A 19740-nucleotide genomic window follows, 5' to 3' on the forward strand; every position below is an offset into this window, starting at 1 on the left:
AGTTCAGTCAGTTCAGTTGCTCAGTTGCATCCGACTCTTTGCGACCCCATGAATTGCAGCACGCCAGGCCTCCCTGTCCATCACCAACTCCCGGAGTCCACCCAAACCCATGTCCATCGAGTCAGTGATGTCATCCAACCATCTCATCCTCTATCGTCCCCTTCTTCTCCTGCCCTCAATCTTTCCCAGCATTAAGGTCTTTTCAAATGAGTCAGCTCTCTGCATCAGGTGGCCAAAGTATTGGAGTTTCAGCTTCAACGTCAGTCCTTCCAATCAACATGCAGGACTGATCTCCTGTAGGATGGACTGGTCGGATCTCCTTGCAGTACAAGGGGCTCTCAAGAGTCTTCTCCAACACCACAGTTCAAAAGCATCAATTCTTCGGGGCTCAGCTTTCCTTATAGTCCAACTCTCACATCCACACATGACCACTGGAAAAACCATAGCCTTGACTAGCCAGACCTTTGTTGGCAAAATAATGTCTCTGCTTTTTAATATGCTGTCTAGGTTGGTCATAACTTTCCTTCCAAGGAGTTAGTGTCTTTTAATTTCATGGCTGCAATCACCATCTGCAGTGATTGCATCCATTAAGGCTTATTAATAATAAGCCATTCTGGCTTTATGGTTAATTAAATGATTCTTAGCAAAATTTAACACTGTTTACTGTGAGGAGGACTTTGGACAAGGTAGACTGGTTAATCACATTTTCATTTACTGAAATTTTAAAAACTTTAAATGTTTGTACTTTTTAAATCAAAATTTCAACCATATGGAAAAGTAGAGTGAATAACATGTTGAGTTCCCTAGTAGTCATCATTTAGCTTCAAATATAATCAAGTCATGGCCAAATTTGTTTCATACATACTTCCACCTTCTCCACTCACCCTCAGATTTTCTTGAAGCACACCCCAGGCATCGTATTATTTCAGCTGAGATATTATCAATCTTCAGGAGGGCATAAATGCTAATCAAGAATCCATCCCAGAAGCAAATACATTAGCAAATATAAATACAAAAATATCATACAATTTTGGTATATGTGCTGCTGAGGCGAGCACCAAAAATATCATACCAAAAAAATACAAAAACGCATATACAAAAATATCATAAAGTTGAATGTTTAAAGCATATTAAACAATCCAAAACTAAAGCAGTATCATATTCAGTGAATGTTGTGATAGGCTCTTATAGAGGTCCCACCAAGCTGGGAGTGGTGTGCGCAGAATCAGAATCCAGTCAGTTATGTACCGTCATAAGAAGTCTGTGAATGTGTGAAGGGCAGAGAGCCTACTTTTAGCTTGATGACTCAGAGTGCTTTTCCTCCTAATCCTTCTCTCGCCAGTCTTGCGACAGTGCCTGAAGCTCCACGTTACTACATTGCTGTCTTTGATTTGCCTGCACTGTAGGCCTCACTTAAAGCAGAAAAGTGGGGCATTATCAATCATTAGCAACTTAACTTTATCTTATGGAATTTTTTCTCGTTACAAAAGTAACATGTATTCTTTATAGACAATTTGGAAAACACAAAAAAGCCTCCCAAAGAACATAAAAAAGCTCCCATAATCAGGCGTCAACACCAATATTTTAGTGATTTTCTTCCATTATCTCCTAGGCATTTTTAAACATTTTTTTCATGAACATGGGATATTTTATACACCGCCTTTTTTTTCTGCTTTCATTAGTTCATAATATATACTGAATATACTTCTATGTGATTAAATTTTCTTCCCCATCATAACTTTTTATTTTTGCAAAACATTTCATTGTAAGGAAGGACTATAACTAATGTCTTTTGAAGGACATTTAGATTATTTCTTCTTAGCTACACCTTTGTGGGGTACATTCTTAAAGCTAAACTCTGTACATACTGGTGTTTATTTCTTAGAAAATCACCAAAGGAAAAGAAATTGTTGGTTCCAAAGGTAGCATATCTCTAAGCTCTCTCTCTCTCTTTTTAAAAATGTAATACCAGCTATTCTTTGAGCTGCCCTGGTGGCTTAGACAGTAAAGAATCTGCCTACAGTGTGGGAGGCCTGGGCTCTATCCCTGGTTTGGGAAGATCCTCTGGAGAAAGGCATGACAACCCACTCCAGTATTCTTGCCTGGAGAATCTTAATGGACAGAGGAGCCTGGCAGGCTACAGTTCATGGGGTCGCAGAGAGTCGGACACAGCTGAGCGACTAAGCACACAGCATACCAGCTACTCTTTAGAAAAATTGCACCAACTATTCTTCCAGCAACAGTGTATAAATGTACCTCTGTTCCTGTGTCCCAACACTATTGCTTGTAATTAAAAAGAGTCCATTAGTTTGATACGTGAAACCTTGTACCTATTAGATTTCCCTTACACTTCAGTCGTAGAGCCAGACATCCTGGAATGTGAAGTCAAGCGGGCCTTAGAAAGCATCACTATGAACAAAGCTAGTGGAGGTGATGGAATTCCAGTTGAGCTATTTCAAATCCTGAAAGATGATGCTGTGAAAGTGCTGCACTCAATATGCCAGCAAATTTGGAAAACTCAGCAGTGGCCACAGGACTGGAAAAGGTCAGTTTTCATCCCAATCCCTAAGAAAGGCAATGCCAAAGAATGCTCAAACTACCACACAATTGCATTCATTTCAGATGCTAGTAAAGTAATGCTCAAAATTCTCCAAGCCAGGCTTCAGCAATACGTGAACCGAGAACTTCCAGATGTTCAAGCTGGTTTTAGAAAAGGCAGAGGAACCAGAGATCAAATTGCCAACATCCACCGGATCATCGAAAAAGCTAGAGAGTTCCAGAAAAACATCTATTTCTGCTTTATTGACTATGCCAAAGCCTTCGACTGTGTGGATCATAATAAACTGTGGAAAATTCTGAAAGAGATGGGGCATACCACACCACCTGAACTACCTCTTGAGAGATCTGTATGCAGGTCAGGAAGCAACAGTTAGAACTAGACATGGAACAACAGACTGGTTCCAAATAGGAAAAGGAGTACGTCAAGGCTGTATATTGTCACCCTGCTTATTTAACTTATATGCAGAGTACATCATGAGAAATGCTGGGCTGGAGGAACCACAAGCTGGAATCAAGATTGCCAAGAGAAATATCAATAACCTCAGATATGTAGATGACACCACCCTTGTGGCAGGAAGTGAAGAAGATCTAAAGAGCCTCTTGATGAAAGTGAAAGAGGAGAGTGAAAAAGTTGGCTTAAAGCTCAACATTCAGAAAACTAAGATCATGGCATCAGGTCCCATCACTTCATGGAAAATAGATGGGGAAACAGTGGAAACAGTGGCTGACTTTATTTTTCTGGGCTCCAAAATCACTGCAGATGGTGATTGCAGCCATGAAATTAAAAGACACTTACTCCTTGGAAGGAAAGTTATGACCAAACTAGAGAGCATGTTAAAAAGCAGAGACATTACTTTGCCTACAAAGGTCCGTCTAGTCAAGGCTATGGTTTTTCCAGTAGTCATGTTTGGATGTGAGAGTTGGACTGTAAATAAAGCTGAGCACCGAAGAATTGATGCTTTTGAACTGTGGTGTTGGAGAAGACTCTTGAGAGTCCCTTGGACTGCAAGGAGATCCAACCAGTCCATCCTAAAGGAGATCAGTCCTGGGTGTTCATTGGAAGGACTGATGCTGAAGCTGAAACTCCAGTACTTTGGCCACCTCATGAGAGGAGTTGAGTCATTTGAAAAGACCCTGATGCTGGGAGGGATTGGGGGCAGGAGGAGAAGGGGTCGACAGAGGATGAGATGGCTGGATGGCATCACCGACTCGATGGGCATGAGTTTGAGTAAACTCCGGGAGTTTGTGACGGACAGGGAGGCCTGGCGTGCTGCGATTTATGGGGTCGCAAAGAGTCGGACACGACTGAGCGACTGAACTGAACTGAACCTGAACACTTTAGTCTTAGCTCAGAATAGAGTTCAATAAGTTTGACTTGAAAGTGACAGTGGTGTGCGGAAAGAGAAGGTACATCCAGAGCATAGGAATTGCTAGTGTGTTTTACAGATTAATGCTAGGCTGTGATATCTGAAAGTTGGAAAATCCCATTCATAGGGTTTCTATCACAATGGAGGGGGGACTCTTAAGTAAGGGAGTTGAAGAGAGAGTCAGATATTTCACTACTCCCCTGACAGGGAGAAAGGGCTATAGGATCTCACTGCCTGGAGCAACTACCACAGGTCAGTTCAATCTAGAGATCACTAGATCTGTAGAAGGAAGACCAGTTGTTTTCAGAACTGGTGACTTTAGACATGTCCACCACTCTGGTCCTGTTAACATCACACCAATATTACCTACCTTGAACATTAGCTGTGGAACAAAATCAAGTCATGCATTTGAAAATATTTTGCAATCCTTAAATGCTACAAAGGAGTGTGTTAGGGAAATTATATTATAAATCAGCAAGTAAAGTTAAAACTGAGTGCAATGAAAAGTACTTACAAGTTCCTTAAACTGTGTGTGAGTGCAGTTAAACGCTAACATTTAGGAGGCACGTGAGAACAAAGACCCTCTGAAGGAGAGCTGGGAGAAATACACCCTCAGGAAATTTTCAAGTGGAATTCGTGCCCTCTAACTTAACTTTAATTTCCTCTCTCTTTCTGCCAAATGCATAACTGAATCTGAGAATGTTAGATGACTGTATGATGCAACTGTGTTATTTTTCTACAATTTTATATTAGCAAGTCAAGAAACTGCTCTGGGCCTCTTTATTTGTCTAATGGTGCAGTTTAGTTTTATCAGGGTTTCATCCAAAGCTTCCATTGACAAATATTTTCAGTTTACTAGCCTTACTATTTAATATGTTCCAGGCTGCTATGCTGTTTGTCGGGAAAAAAACACCAGGAAGGAGACACAGTCTGGCCACAAGAGGCTGGTGAGTGGTGAGGCAGTTTAAACTTTGCTTTGAGGAATCCTGGATTCTTTGATCACCTTCTGGGGAATGCAGTGAATGTTTAGGAAAATTATGGAAAGTTACATATTTTGCTATGAGTACCAGCTAAAATACTACATCTGATATGGATTAAGTTACTTTTTTCCTTTCTTGCTGTTTATTTATTCATGTGAGTTAACTTAAAAAAAAAAACACTTGGGCTAACTCTTAAAAAAACCAAACTTTTAATTGAAACACAGGGAAAAATTCAGACTGTACAAAGACGCAGATGATAAAGTCTTTTAATCCAGAACCCCATTCCCCTACTCCACATTCCCTCACCACTCCTGCATCCTCCTTTTCAGAGGTAATCCCAGGGTCAACGCTTAAAGGAACTCTTACTGTTAAGGTGATCCCTGGGGTCCAAAAAATTAAACATCGAACTACAGAATCGCTAAAGGCGGTTCCAGTTCCAATATTAAATCACATACTCTACTGAGAGTGCAAAAGAGAAAGCCTTGCCTTGTCTAACATTATGGCTGGTAAATGGACACAAGATTGCAAACCGAATTTTAAAATATACACTACATTTAGAATTCCTGAAGGACAAAGAACAGGATTCAGGCACTTTCACGTCAAGTGGTTTATTTATGATTTGAAATAAAGGCCCCCTCTAGGGTGTAAACTCCATGAGGGCAGGAACTTCACCACCAGCTTTCACTGCAGACCTTGGCATACAACAAGGGTTCACTGGACGAAGGACCCCACAACCCTGCACAGAGACCGCGGCCCACAAGCCAGGACAGGAACTGGAGCAGCAAACGTCACGTGAGTCGCCCTCCCCTGCACGTGCCCCGCGACCCAGGCGATGCAGCTCCGGACCCACTCCCACCAGAGACTTCACCAATCAGGGAAGGAAAGTTAAATTTGGCCAGGCAAGGGGCGGTCCCAGATCGTAGTCGCCGAGTAGCTGCGTCTTGCCAGCTCGGCCCACTTGTCGCCGAGTCTCAGGCACTAGTCCTGCCTGCCAGCCCGGACTATACACCCTACATAGCAACTGGGAGGCGCAGAGCAGCCAGAGCAGGGGAAAGCGCATGCGTGTTGAGCTGAAGCCCAAGGCGGAGTTTCAGACAGCAGAGGGGAGCGAAGATATCTCCGGTACGCACGCGCGCAGCAGCCCCTCACAGGCAAGACACACGCGGCGCGGCGTGGTGACGCCAGTGCGGCCCGAGGAAGGGGCGGGGCCAGGGCCGGGGCGGGACTTCCAGCTCCTCCCGCCCCCTCTCCATCCAGACTCTCCCTCCCCCTCCTACCCCGACACTGGGCCCCGTCTGCGCTGGGTTGCCTTCGTCGCTTAGCGTAGTGTCGGCCTGGCCCGGCCCGGCCAGAGGGCAGATGCCCGGAGCTGCCACCGGCGCCGCCGCCGACTCGGCCGGTGGCGGTGTGGGAGACGGGCGTCCGACCCTGGGCCGCTGAGTGTGACGGACGGGGCCGGGGGCCGCCTGGCGCCGCGGCGTCTGAGGCTCCGCGCGGACCATGTATTTCCTGAGCGGCTGGCCCAAGAGGCTGCTCTGCCCTTTGGGGAGCCCGGCCGAGGCGCCTTTCCACATTCAGTCCGACCCCCAGAGGACTTTCTTCGCCGTACTGGCCCCAGCTCGCCTCAGCATCTGGTACAGTCGGGTAAGTAGAGCCTCTCGCCGCGTCCTCCCGGCTTCCCGGCACAATCCCGCCCCCAACTTCCACCCAGAGTCTGGGACCCCTGCCCTTTCGCACCAGACCCAGTCGTCTTCGCCGTCCTTGTTCCACCTCCTTGGCTGCGCGAACCCCCGGATCTGGACACGTCCTCTGGCCAGGGCTCCGGAGTGGATGCCGTCGCTGCTGCCCCAAATCCCTGCACCTCCCTGCGTTGGGCCGGCGGCCGCGCACAGTGCGGACCCCACGCGCTCCTTCGGCCGAGTCCAGACTTTCCTTCCTCTCTCTTCCCCCATTCGCCGAGGAACAAATTTGTTTAAACTTTCCACAACTAGGAATCTGGCCGCTGTTGTGTTCCTAGTCCTACCTTGCTTTAAAGGCCATTGTTTTGAAGTTGGGGAAAGCCTGTTGGGCTTTACCCAGTCAGTGCCAGACTTGACATGCGGTGATAACATTTCTAGCAACTACTGCCAGAGGTTTTTTTTTTTTTTTACTGAATATCTGGTAACCCAATTCCTCGCCTTACCCCAACTTCTCTCCACTTTTAGGTCAGTTATTTTCTCTGCAGCTCTTGGACTCTTCTGTAGAGAATTATAGGGGGGTTAGTAGGAGCGGAAGTGGGACTCAATCTGTCCGCTCGCCTCCTGGTATTCGCACCTGGAAGTAATAAGATTTGGGAAGCGCTTGAACCGGTGTTATGTTTTTGCTTTCTGTGAATCGTGCTTTTTTATTTCTTGTATCTAATTAGTGAGTGGTTGAAAGAATAACTTAAAAAATAAGTGTTGGATTTCCTTATTTTCCTTGAACGCTGCTACAGGTCTGTTTATAAGCAACAGAATAGAGGATAGAAATTTCCCCCCACCCTCCCAAGAGAAGGCGGTGCTAATCTATGTCAGAGTGAAGTTGTTATCCGTTGAAAGCTGATTTTTACCAGGTGGAAATAGGTTTCGACCTTAGCTTTGTTAGATACATGTGAAATACTGGGTTTAATCAAGTTAGTTAAAACTGTCACATCTGTGTGACTATTTGAATGCCTGTAAGGCCCTTGACTATCCTCACACACAGCCCTGGTAAAAGTAATGATGAGATTTAGGTATTTCTGGTATCTTTTCTATGACTGTAATAGTTAGGTTTTAAATTATAGTGTTTGCCATTAAGTTTCGGCTGATTTAATTTTTAAATACATCTCAGAACAAAACAGGGCTTTGTGTTGTTTCGTTGTCACAAAACAACAATGTGACACTTCTGTCTGGTGCTTGATTGCATGTTTTTATGTACTGCATATCATGTGGTTCTTAAATGAGATACTGATTCATTTACATCATGTATGCCACTTGAGTAATTTCTTTTTTTGTTTGTATATATTATTTTTAAGGCATATAAAGAAAAAAATAATTAGAAGGTGAATTTTAAATTGCCTTCTGAATTTAGTTCATAATTTCACTCTAAAGTAACAAACGGTAAAGCCTGAAATATAACTTTCCTTAACTCCAAAAAAAGGCCTAACTTAATTTTATCACCCAACACCTGGTGGCTCAGATGATGAAGAATCTGCTTGCAATGCGGGAGACTCAGATTCGATCCCTGGGTCAGGAAGATCCCCTGGAGGAGGGAATCTCCAGTACCCACTCCAGTATTCCTGCCTGGAGGATTCCATGGACAGCAGAACCTGGCAGACTATAGTCCATTGAGTCACAGAGAGTCAGGACTGAGCGACTAACACAACTTAATTTTAGGCATAACTAAACTTAATATGGGCTTCCCTCATAGCTCAGTTGGTAAAGAATTGTCTGGCAGTGCTGGAGGCCCCGGTTTGATTCCTGGGTTCGGAAGGTCCCCTGGAGAAGAGATCGGCTACTCACATTTGTATTCTTGGGCTTCCCTGGTGGCTCAGTCGGTAAAGAATCCACCTGCAATGCAGGAGATGTGGGTGTGATCCCTGGGTTGGGAAGATCCCCTGGAGGAGGGCATGGCAACCCACTCTTAATATTCTTGCCTGGAGAATCCCCATGGACAGAAAAACCTGGCAGGCTGCAGTCCATGGGGTCACAGTCAGACACAACAGCGACTAAGTGCAGTATGCAGCATAAATTTAATATGAAGGAAGAATAGACCAGAAGCCTGTAGGCTACCTTATTTATCTGTAAAAGAAACAAAAATGTTCCTTGACTTTATTAGGGATGTTGTGGATATTGAGAATATCAGGGTTTTTGTCTGTTTTGTTTTTCTTTTGGACTGAGATACTAAACAAATCTACGGCAATCCTGGAACGTAAAACTTGTCATACCCCTTTCCTTCAAATTCTGATGATGCACACAGATAACTACCTTCTATAGAAATGCTGGGGTCACTATCATTAAGATTGTGCAAAAATTTAGGTTGTACAGAGTGTATGGGTTCAGAAGTATGTGAAAGGAAATTCAGGAATACCTTAGAGGAAGCTCCATGGTACTGTAACTTCACTTATGGTTAACTTTGAACTCTGACATCACCGTCACTTTAGAAATCAAGTATTGGACGAGATGATTTTAAAGTCTGTAACTGGGTGAATGGGGAAACAGGTGCGAGACTCCAGTGTTTATTTTGATTTTTTAAATTTCTAAACTTAAACTATGTAAGTTAAACCTGTGTAAGTTACGTTAACAAACTTCTTTTAAAAGTGAAAAGACCTCTAGCTAAATTGAGTAGCTGTCAGTCATTCCTATGTAATTTAGAGTGAATCGGTTTAAAATGTTTGCATGAGAACATGAAAGCTTTGATTTTGGAGACATTGTATATGCAAGTAATTTTACAGAATAAAGCGAATTTTGAAGATCTGAAGAAGGGTTTTATGGAATTTGAGGTCTTAAAAGCAGCTTGAGGGCATTTAGAGACATGGAGAAACATGCTCAAAAAGATGTGAGGATGTAACACAATTTGCTTTCTTAAAATTTTGTTAGGGCTCTTTTAGTAAGTTAAATTCACTTAGGAGGAATGCATTTTTAAAAAGAGAAAACTAGCCTTGTGGGAGGAACGTGCATTTAATACTCTAGCTGTTTATTTATTTATTTTTTTTAATGTCTAAAAGAATAGCTGCCTGGAAAATGTTGATTAGAGATGAGGCTATGAAAACAGTAAAATAAAATCTCTAAGAATAATGTGTGCATTTTGTGGGTCTTCTAGTGAGCTTTTATGTACCTCTTATAGTGACTGTTGTATACCCTACGTAGCTGTTTGGGATCCAAGTGTTATCGTCATATCTTTTCAAAATTTTCTTTCCTGACTTCAAATTTGAGAAGTGTAGTAGAGTGCTTTTTAGATGTGTCGATAACTAAGAGTTTCTGTTGATAGTCATTTTGCTTTTGATTTCATTTTTAGTCTGAGGGTGTGACTCATTTTCATTGTAACGTGTTGGTGTAAATTTGCTTTCTCTACTTAGTGATTTTACTTAGGAGTTTTAAACTACTTGAATTTACAACAGATATCATTTTCATATATTTTGGAACCAAAAAAGGGGACTCCAAAAAGGTTTGGTATGTCTGTTAGATTGGGGCGCTAGAGGTGCGAGTTACTTGATGGAGCAGTTGATGATGTATTTCTGCCAAGGGTATTGTAAAAGGACTGATTTCAGCTTTGAAGATGAAGCTGCTGTTTAAAGCACATTATGATTTATGATTGACATGGGGGTTGTATGAGATAAATTGTGTTTTGTACTGTATCAGAGAGCCTAGAATTATTCTTTTAATATACTACTTAACTGTGAATATAAAAGTCTCTGTGAACCACAAAATGATACTTTAGAATGCTGTAATTCTAAATTAATCTTATCTTAATTTTCAGGTCATTGATTATTTTAAATATATGAACACTTTCTGTGAAAAAGATAGTATTAATAGGCAGTGTATGAAAAGGATTAAGGGGACATATTGTATGTGAGAGAAAACCATTCTGTTCAAAGATGCTAGTCTGTTAATGAAAATTTTGTGAGTTATCACTGCTAATAAAAAGCTGAAATAGTTAGAATTACTGGACTTATGAAATATAATAAATTGTCTTTGAGCAACCGTGAGTGAAAACTTATCCTCTTTTTGCTGTACTAATAATGGAAAACAATGAGATAGATATTCAATCAGGTGTATGGTTAAGATGTCATGGAAAAACTCAAACAAACTTTTTGGTTAGCCCAACAATTTGTACCTGTATTTTTTCCAGCTCTCTCATTTCTCTCGCTTTCAACCCTATTCTGTTAATGCCTCCAAAGAGCCTTCCTTATAAACCCACTGCTTGGAAGTCATTTAGGGTTTACTGTTGGTTAAAGGATAAGGTTCAAACTCTCCTTAGTTTAATATCAGAGACTTTCCTCTCTTGAAATGCTCTCTTGCCCTGTCTCTGCCTATCAGAATATTACCCAAACCTTAGCTTCTGTTGAAATCCTGTTTCAAGTCATTCTTTATTTACTGTAATTGTTTTCGATGAACACTGTTTTTCATTGAGACCATTGTTATTGATGAACAGTACTGTTTGTAGTGTAGTTTTTCACACTTGGTTTATTTCTCCAACTGGTTTATAAGTTTCTGGAGGGCAGAAGTGATCTTATTTATTTTTAATTGATTTATAATATTACGTTAATTTACAAGTAATCTTACTTTGTATTGTTTTGCACAAAGATGTTTAATAAGCATTTTAAAAATAATGAATTTAAGATAACTGTCCTATGCATAACACATACTTTTTTCAAGTTTTAATGATTTGAAGATTTTTAAATGTTGACATGTAACTTTAAAAATGTGATGATATTAAATTACAACTTAAAATCAGAAAAAATTGTATTAGGGTTATAAAAGTTAAGGTGAATTAAGTGCTTTTTTATTACACCCAGCCCAAATTATATTAGAAAAGTAGTACATTACTCATAATAGCCAAGATGTGGAAATAACCTAAGTATCTGTCAATGGATGAATGGATAAAGAAGATGTATATATGCGTAATGGAATATTGTTTAGCCATGAGAAAGGACATCTTAAACTACTTGCAGCATATATGGAAGGACCTAGAGGGCATTATGCTAAGTGAAATAAGTCAAAGACAAATTATGTATATATCACTTACATATATGCCATCTAAAAAAGTGAAATGGATAGAAACGTACTAGAATGGTGAGTATGAGGATCTGGGGAGTGGTGGAAAAGGGGAGACTTTGATATGAGAGCATAAACTTCAAGCTGTAAACTGAATAAGTTCATGTACAGCATGGTGATTATAGTTGATAATACTGTATTATATGCTTGAAAGTTGCTTAGATGAGAGTAGATTTTCAGTGTTTTCTCTACAAAAAGAAAATGATAATTATGTAACATGATGCATGTGTTAGCTAAGACTGGTGGTAATCTTTTTGCAGTGTATAAGGGCATCAGATCAACATGTTGTATATCTTAAACAGTGTTTTATGTGAATTGTATCTCATTAAAGCTGGGCAGGGGTGGTGGTGGAAGTGCTACCTTATAAAGGGTCTTTCTTTAGTTATTAGGTAATCTGCAGTTTGCCAGAACTTAAATTACTGTGCAGTATTATGTATAGCCAGTTGAACTCCTTATTCCCAATGTATATTTATATTGATGTGATCTATAATTTGTTAGTGGGACCACATGTGTGTGCTTTTAGTTTTTCAGTCATGTCTGACTCTTTGCAACCCCATGGACTGCAGCCCGCCAGGCTTCTGTATCTATGGGGATTCTCCAGGCAAGAATACTGGAGTGAGTTGCCATTGGCTTCTCCCAGGGCTCTCTACAACCCAGGGATCGAACCCAGGTCTTCCACATTCCAGGCGGATTCTTTACTGACTGAGCCACCGGGGATAGGTAATCTGTTATTTGTGTGGATTCATTTCAGATTTCTGAGGAGATCAATATACATCTATGTGTGTCTCAGAAAGGGCAGCAGTGGGGGAAGAGTAATTTGGTTCTTCACTATAGTCCTCCTTATGTAGTGTTTGCCTCCTTATCTAGTGTTTGACTATCAGTGCTGGAAAAAATGTATGGACTATTCATACACTACATTTCAGCTTTCTAGATTATCTCCCTCCTTTATACTGTGATTCACTTATTTATCTAAGGTATGGTCTCAAACTAGTACAAGTTGCGTGAAAGTCTAGCGGCCTTTAGTTAAAGGTATCTAGCCAGTGAACATAATTTTCATACTAAACTGCCACAAGGAAGATGTTAACTTACCCTGTATATCAGGGTCCAAAATAATGATGTTCCCAAATGAAAAAAATTAAGATTTGGGCCGGTTAGAAACTAACATCAGTACCAGTAGAGGTGCATGCTTAATGTCAATCACTATAGTTTCCATTTACTGCTTCTTTTAATCACTGAAATAAAAGCTTCTATAACATTCAAGTCTGTGATTGAGAAGGCTTTCTTTTCTGGTTATCACATGCACTCTGAAGAGATTTGGTGTGGGCTGGTTCTAAGACTGAAATGTAGTAAGCCTGGGTTAACTACAACCCCATAACCTTCTGTGCAAGTTATGGCACAGTATTACAGGGACCCCTGACTTTTCTGTGAGAAAAGAGGACCTTGAGGTGAGATGGAAAGGAAGGAGTTCAGTGCTGCTGGTCAGTTCCCTCAGTGTAGTGGAAGAGATTTTAGCGACTGGATTTCCCCTCCTCTTACTTCAGATCCTAGTGGAATGGAATGTAGACCTAAAGTGGAGCTACTTGTTGGGAGTCTCTAGTACCAATCCATGAAAGCTGGCAATACATTTCTAGAAGCCTTGAGTCCCTGTTTAACTTCCCACTATACAGGCACTACAAGGAAAGTTTGAAAACTTCTGATGCAAACACAGTAAAATGAACGTTTAAGTACTTAACTCTGCCAGACACTGGTGCCAGAATGTCAAATCTGCCAGACACTGGTGCCAGGATGTCAACAGTCTACAGAAACATTCCCTGCCTGCATGAAGCTTCTGCTTTGGTGAGGGGAGACAGGCAACAAACACATCCATATGTCAATATAATGAGTGCCATGGAGAAGAGCAGAGGAAGGGTGTCAGAGAATGTTCGTGTGGCATTGTTATTTTAGCCAAAGGTGGTTGGAGAAGGCCTTCTTTGGGAGGTTGCATTTCAGCAGAGACCTTAAAGAACTAAGTGACCAAGCCGCGTAGGTATCTAAGAGAAGAACCATTTCAGGTAAGTTCAGTTCAGTTGCTCAGTCGTGTCCAACACTTTGCAACCCCATGGACTGCAATACATTGGCTTCCCTGTCCTTCACCAACTTCAGGAGCCTGCTCAAACTCATGTCCATCTAGTCGGTGATGCCATCCAACCATCCCATCCTCTGTCGTCCCCTTCTCCTCCTGCCTTCAATCTTTCCCAACGTCAGGGTCTTTTCCAACGAGTCAGCTCTTGGCATCAGGTGGCCTAAGTATTGGAGCTTCCGCATCAGTACTTCGGATGAATCTTCACAACTGATTTCCTTTAGGATTGACTGGTTTGATCTACTTGCAGTCCAAGGGACTCTCAAGAGCTTTCTCCAACAACACAGTTCAAAAACATCAATTCTTCAGTGGTCAGCTTTCTTTGTAGTCCAGCTCTCACATCCATATATGACTACTGGAAAAACCATAGCTTTTACTAGATGGACCTTTGTTGGCAACATAATATCTTGCTTTTTAATATGTTGTCTAGGTTGGCCATAGCTTTTCTTCCAAGGAGCAAGTGTCTTTTTAATTTCATGGCTGTAGTCACCATCTGCAGTGATTTTGGAAAACAAAAAAGTGTCTCACTGTTTCCATTGTTTCCCCATCTATTTCCCATGAAGTGATGGGACTGGATGCGATGATCTTTGTTTTTTGAATGTTGAGTTTTAAGCGTAACTTTTCACTGTCCTCTTTCACTTTCATCATTGGAGCATTTGTCTCATTCAGTTGTAAGAGCTCTTTATATATTCTAGGTGCAAATTCTTCATCAGATATGGCTTGCATGTATTTTATCACAGTCTGTGATTTGTCTTCTCAGTTTCTTAATAGGGCCTTCTGAAGAGAAAAGGTTTGGTTTTGGTGAAGTCTGGATTATCATTTCTTTTATGAATCTTGCTTCTTGTGTCCTATCTAAGAAACCTTTTGCCAGTACAAGATCACAGACATGTTCTGTATTTTCTTTTATAAATGTTATCATCTGAACTCTTATACATATGTCAAATGTTTTGAGTTGATTATTATGTATGGTTTCAGGTAAAGATCTAAGATCAGGTTCTTTTTTTACATATAGATCCGATTGCTTTAGCATTATTTGTTAGAAAAACTCCTTTCACTATTGAATTGCATTGGCATATTTGTCAGAAATCTATTGACCATAAATGTAAGGGTTTATTTCTGTATTTTCTGTTCTGTTGATCAGTATGTCTGTCATTGTTCTTCAGGGACTCTGTCTATCAGATCTAATCCCTTGAACCTATATTGTCACTTCCACCGTATAATTGTAAGGGATTTGATTTAGGTCATACCTGAATGGTCTAATGGTTTTCCCTACTTTCTTCAACTTAAGTCTGAATTTGGCAATAAGGAGTTCATGATCAGAGCCAGTCAGCTCCTCATCTTGTTTTGCTGACTATATAGAACTTCTCTATCTTTGGCTGCAAAGAATATAATCAGTCTGATTTCGGTATTGACCATCTGGTGATGTCCACGTGTAGAGTCTTCTCTTGTGTTGTTGAAAGAGGGTGTTTGCTATGACCAGTGCGTTCTCTTGGCAAAACTCTCTCAGCCTTTGCCCTGCTTCATTTTGTTCTCCAGGGCCAAATTTGCCTGATACTCCAGGTATCTCTTGACTTCCTACTTATGCATTCCATTTCCCTATAATGAAAAGGACATTTTTTGGGGGGTGTTAGTTCTAGAAGGTCTTGTAGGTTTTCATAAAACTGTTCCCTGATAGCTGAGTTGGTAAAGAATCCACCTGCAATGTGGGAGACCCTGGTTCGATTCCTGGTACAGAAGATCCTCTGGAGAAGGGATAGGCTTCCCACTCCAGTATTCTTGGGCTTCCCTTGTGGCTCAGCTGGTAAAGAATCCTCCTGCAATGCGGGAGACCTGGTTCCATCCCTGGGTTGAGAAGATCCCTTGGAGAAGGGAAAGGCTACCCACTCCGGTATTCTGGTCTGGAGAATTCCATGGACAGTCGATGGGGTCTCAGAGAGTCAGACATGACTGAATGACTTTGACTTTCACTTTATAGAACTGTTCAGCTTCTTCAGCATTACTGGTTGGGGCATAGACTTGGCTTACTGTGATACTGAATGGTTTGCCTTGAAACAAACAGAGATTATTCTGTCGTTTTTGAGGTTGCCCCCAGGAAATGCATTTCAGACTCTTCTGTTGACTACGAGGGCTGCTCCTTTTCTTCTAAGGGATTTTTGTCCACAGTAGTAGATACAATGGTCATCTGAGTTAAATTCACACATTCCAGTTCCATTTTAGTTCACTGATTCCTAAAATGTTGATATTCACTCTTGCCATCTCCTGTTTGACCACTTCCAGTTTACCTTGATTGGACCTAACATTCTAGGTTCCTTTGCAATATTGTACTTTCAAGCATCGGACTTTACTTTCATCAGCAGTCACATCCGCAACTGGGTGTTGTTTTTGCTTTGGCTCTGTTTTCTTCATTCTTTCTGGAGTTATTTCTCCACTGATCTCCAGTAGCATATTGGGCACCTACTGACTTGGGGAATTCATCTTTCAGTGTCTTATCTTTTTGCCTTTTCATACTGTTCATGGGATTCTCAGGGCAAGAATACTGAAGAGGTTTGCCATTCCCTTTGCCAGTGGACCATGTTTTTTCAGAACTTTCCACTGTGACCTGTCCATCTTGGGTGGCCCTACATGACATGGATCAGAGTTTCATTGAGTTAGACAAGGCTGTGTGATCAGTTTGGTTAGTTTTCTGTAATTGTGGTTTTCCTTCTGTCTGCCCTCTGATGGATAAGAGGCTTATGGAAGCTTCCTGATGGGAGAGACTGACTGTGGGGGAAACTGGGTCTTGTTCTGATGGGCGGGGTCATGCTCTGTAAATCTTTAATCGAATTTTCTGTTTTGGGGCTGTGTTCCCACCCTGATGTTTGACCTTAGGCCAAACTATGGTGAAAGAAATAAAGATAATGGCAGCACACTGCCCCGACCCTGCAACAGGCCATCATCAACCCACACCTCTGCCGGAGACTCCTGGACACCCACGGGCACATCTGGGTCAGTCTCTTGTGGCGTCACTGCTCCTTTCTCCTGTGTCCTAGTGTGCACAAGGTTTTGTTTGTGCCCTCCATGAGTCTTTTTCTTCAGTCCTGTGTAAGTTCTGGCGGCTGTATGGTGGGGTTAATGGCGACCTTCTCCAAGAGGGTTTATGCCATGCCCAGGTCTGCTGCACCCTGAGCCCCTGTACCTGCGGCAGGCCACTGCTGACTCATGCCTCTGCAGGAGACACTCAGACACTCAAAGGCAGGTCTGGCTCAGTCTCTGTGGCATCTTCTGGTGTGCACAAGGTTTTGTTTGAGCCCTCTGAGCGTCTCTGGCGGGTTATGCGTTTTTATTCTAAACTCAATTTCGCCCCTCCTACTGTCTTGCTGGGTCTTTGCCTTTACCCTTGGACATGGGGTATCTTTTTTTGGTGGGATCCAGATTCTCCTGTCAACGGTTGTTTGCAGTGAGTTTTAATTTTGGAGTTCTTGAAGAAGATGAGCACATGTCCTTACTCTGCCATCTTGGATTGGATTTTTTTCAGGTAAGGGTGATGCCAAGTCCAGAGGTCCTGAGGAAGGAACTGCATGCTGTGACACCAGTGTAGTAGAAGAGTCGAAAGTCAGTGTGGCTGGAGTAAGATGAGTAAAGAGGATATTAAGAAATACGTCAGAGACAAGGTTGGGGGGGGGGCGAAGGGACATGCACTGATGATAGGTTATAGGCCATTGTGAGGACTTGGCTTTTAACAAGCAAGATGGGGAGCCATTTGAAGGGTTTTAGTGTGATGTGATACAACTTAAGTTTTAGTAGTGGCTGGCAGCTGTTTGGATAGCATATACATGGTAAACAAGTAGTAGCAGCCACAGCAAAAGAGTACAAGTAATGGCATTTGAAGTCCCGGAAAAATCAGTCTTTTAGGATGAGTATCTGGTATATTTCGTATCTCAAAAACGACAGAATGATATCTGTTCGTTTCCAAAGCAAACCATTCAATATCACAGTAATCCAAGCCTATGCCCCAACCAGTAACGCTGAAGAAGCTGAAGTTGAATGGTTCTATGAAGACCTACGAGAACTTTTAGAACTAACACCCAAAAAAGATGTCCTTTACATTATAGGGGACTGGAATACAAAAGTAGGAAGTCAAGAAATACCTGGAGTAACAGGCAAATTTGGCCTTGGGGTACAGAATGAAGCAGGGCAAAGGCTAATAGAGTTTTGCCAAGAGAATGCACTGGTCATAGCAAACACCCTCTTCCAACAACATAAGAGAAGACTGTACACATGGACATCATCAGATGGTCAACACCGAAATCAGATTGATTATATTCTTTGCAGCCAAAGATGGGGAAGCTCTATACAGTCAGCAACAACAAGACCGGGAGCTGACTGTGGCTCAGATCATGAACTCCTTATTGCCAAATTCAGACTTAAATTGAAGAAAGTAGGGAAAACCACTAGACCATTCAGGTATGACCTAAATCAGATCCCTTAGGATTATACAGTGGAAGTGAGACATAGATTTAAGGGACTAGATCTGATAGAAAGAGTGCCTGATGAACTATGGACAGAGGTTCGTGACATTGTACAGGAGACAGGGATCAAGACCTTCCCCATGGAAAAGAAATGCAAAAAGGCAAAATGGTTGTCTGAGGAAGTCTTACAAATAGCTGTGAAAAGAAGAGAAGCAAAAAGCAAAGGAGAAAAGGAGAGATAGTCCCATTTGAATGCAGAGTTCCAAAGAATAGCAAGGAGAGATAACAAAGCCTTCCTCAGCGATCAGTGCAAAGAAATAGAGGAAAACAACAGAATGGGAAAGACTAGAGATTTCTTCAAGAAAATTAGAGATAACCAAGGGAACATTTCATGCAAAGATGGGCTCGAAAACGATGGAAATGGTATGGACCTAACAGAAGCAGAAGACATTAAGAAGCGGTGGCAAGAATACACAGAAGAACTGTACAACAAAGATCTTCACGACCCAGATAATCACGAAGGTGTGATCACTCATGTAGAGCCAGACATCCTGGAATGTAAAGTCAAGCGGGCCTTAGAAAGCATCACTATGAACAAAGCTAGTGGAGGTGATGGAATTCCAGTTGAGCTATTTCAAATCCTGAAAGATGATGCTGTGAAAGTGCTGCACTCAATATGTCAGCAAATTTGGAAAACTCAGCAGTGGCCACAGGACTGGAAAAGGTCAGTTTTCATCCCAATCCCTAAGAAAGGCAATGCCAAAAAATGCTCAAATTACCACACAATTGCATTCATTTCAGATGCTAGTAAAGTAATGCTCAAAATTCTCCTAGCCAGGTTTCAGCGTACGTGAACTGAGAACTTCAAGCTGGTTTTAGAAATGGCAGAGGAACCAGAGATCAAATTGCCAACATCCACCGGATCATCGAAAAAGCAAGAGAGTTCCAGAAAAACATCTATTTCTGCTTTATTGACTATGCCAAAGCCTTCGACTGTGTGGATCACAATAAACTGTGGAAAATTCTGAAAGAGATGGGCATACCACACCACCTGACCTGCCTCTTGAGAAACCTGTATGCAGGTCAGGAAGCAACAGTTAGAACTGGACATGGAACAACAGACTGGTTCCAAATATGAAAAGGAGTATGTCAAGGTTGTATGTTGTCACCCTGCTTATTTAACTTATACGCAGAGTACATCATGAGAAACGCTGGGCTGGAGGAAGCACAAGCTGGAATCAAGATTGCTGGGAGAAATATCAATAACTTCAGATATGCAGATGACACCACCCTTATGGCAGAAGATATGCAGATGACACCACCCTTGTGGCAGAAAGTAAAAAGCCTCTTGATGAAAGTGAAAGAGGAGAGTGAAAAAGTTGGCTTAAAGCTCAACATTCAGAAAATGAATATCATGGCATCTGGTCCCATCACTTCATGGGAAATAGATGGGGAAACAGTGGAAGCAGTGTCAGACTTTATTTTTTTGGGCTC

The 19740-nt window shown here is 41.8% G+C and overlaps 1 protein-coding gene across 3 annotated transcripts in view; it reads left to right on the forward strand.

Moving 5' to 3' along the window:
* Positions 1-6186: 6186 nt before the first annotated feature.
* RIC1 (RIC1 homolog, RAB6A GEF complex partner 1) overlaps positions 6187-19740 on the forward strand; it is a 143954-nt gene continuing 130400 nt past the window's right edge. For 2 of the 3 annotated variants that reach the window (XM_043487205.1, XM_043487204.1), the window contains exon 1: positions 6192-6550. In XM_043487205.1, coding sequence (XP_043343140.1) covers positions 6407-6550 — 144 coding nt within the window. In that variant the 5' untranslated portion in view covers positions 6192-6406. Of the gene's footprint in view, positions 6551-19740 lie in introns of all 3 variants that reach the window. The other variant, XM_043487202.1, reaches the window with a different exon arrangement.

This window comes from Cervus canadensis, chromosome 14, assembly GCF_019320065.1.
Source record: "Cervus canadensis isolate Bull #8, Minnesota chromosome 14, ASM1932006v1, whole genome shotgun sequence".
Lineage (NCBI taxonomy): Eukaryota > Metazoa > Chordata > Mammalia > Artiodactyla > Cervidae > Cervus > Cervus canadensis.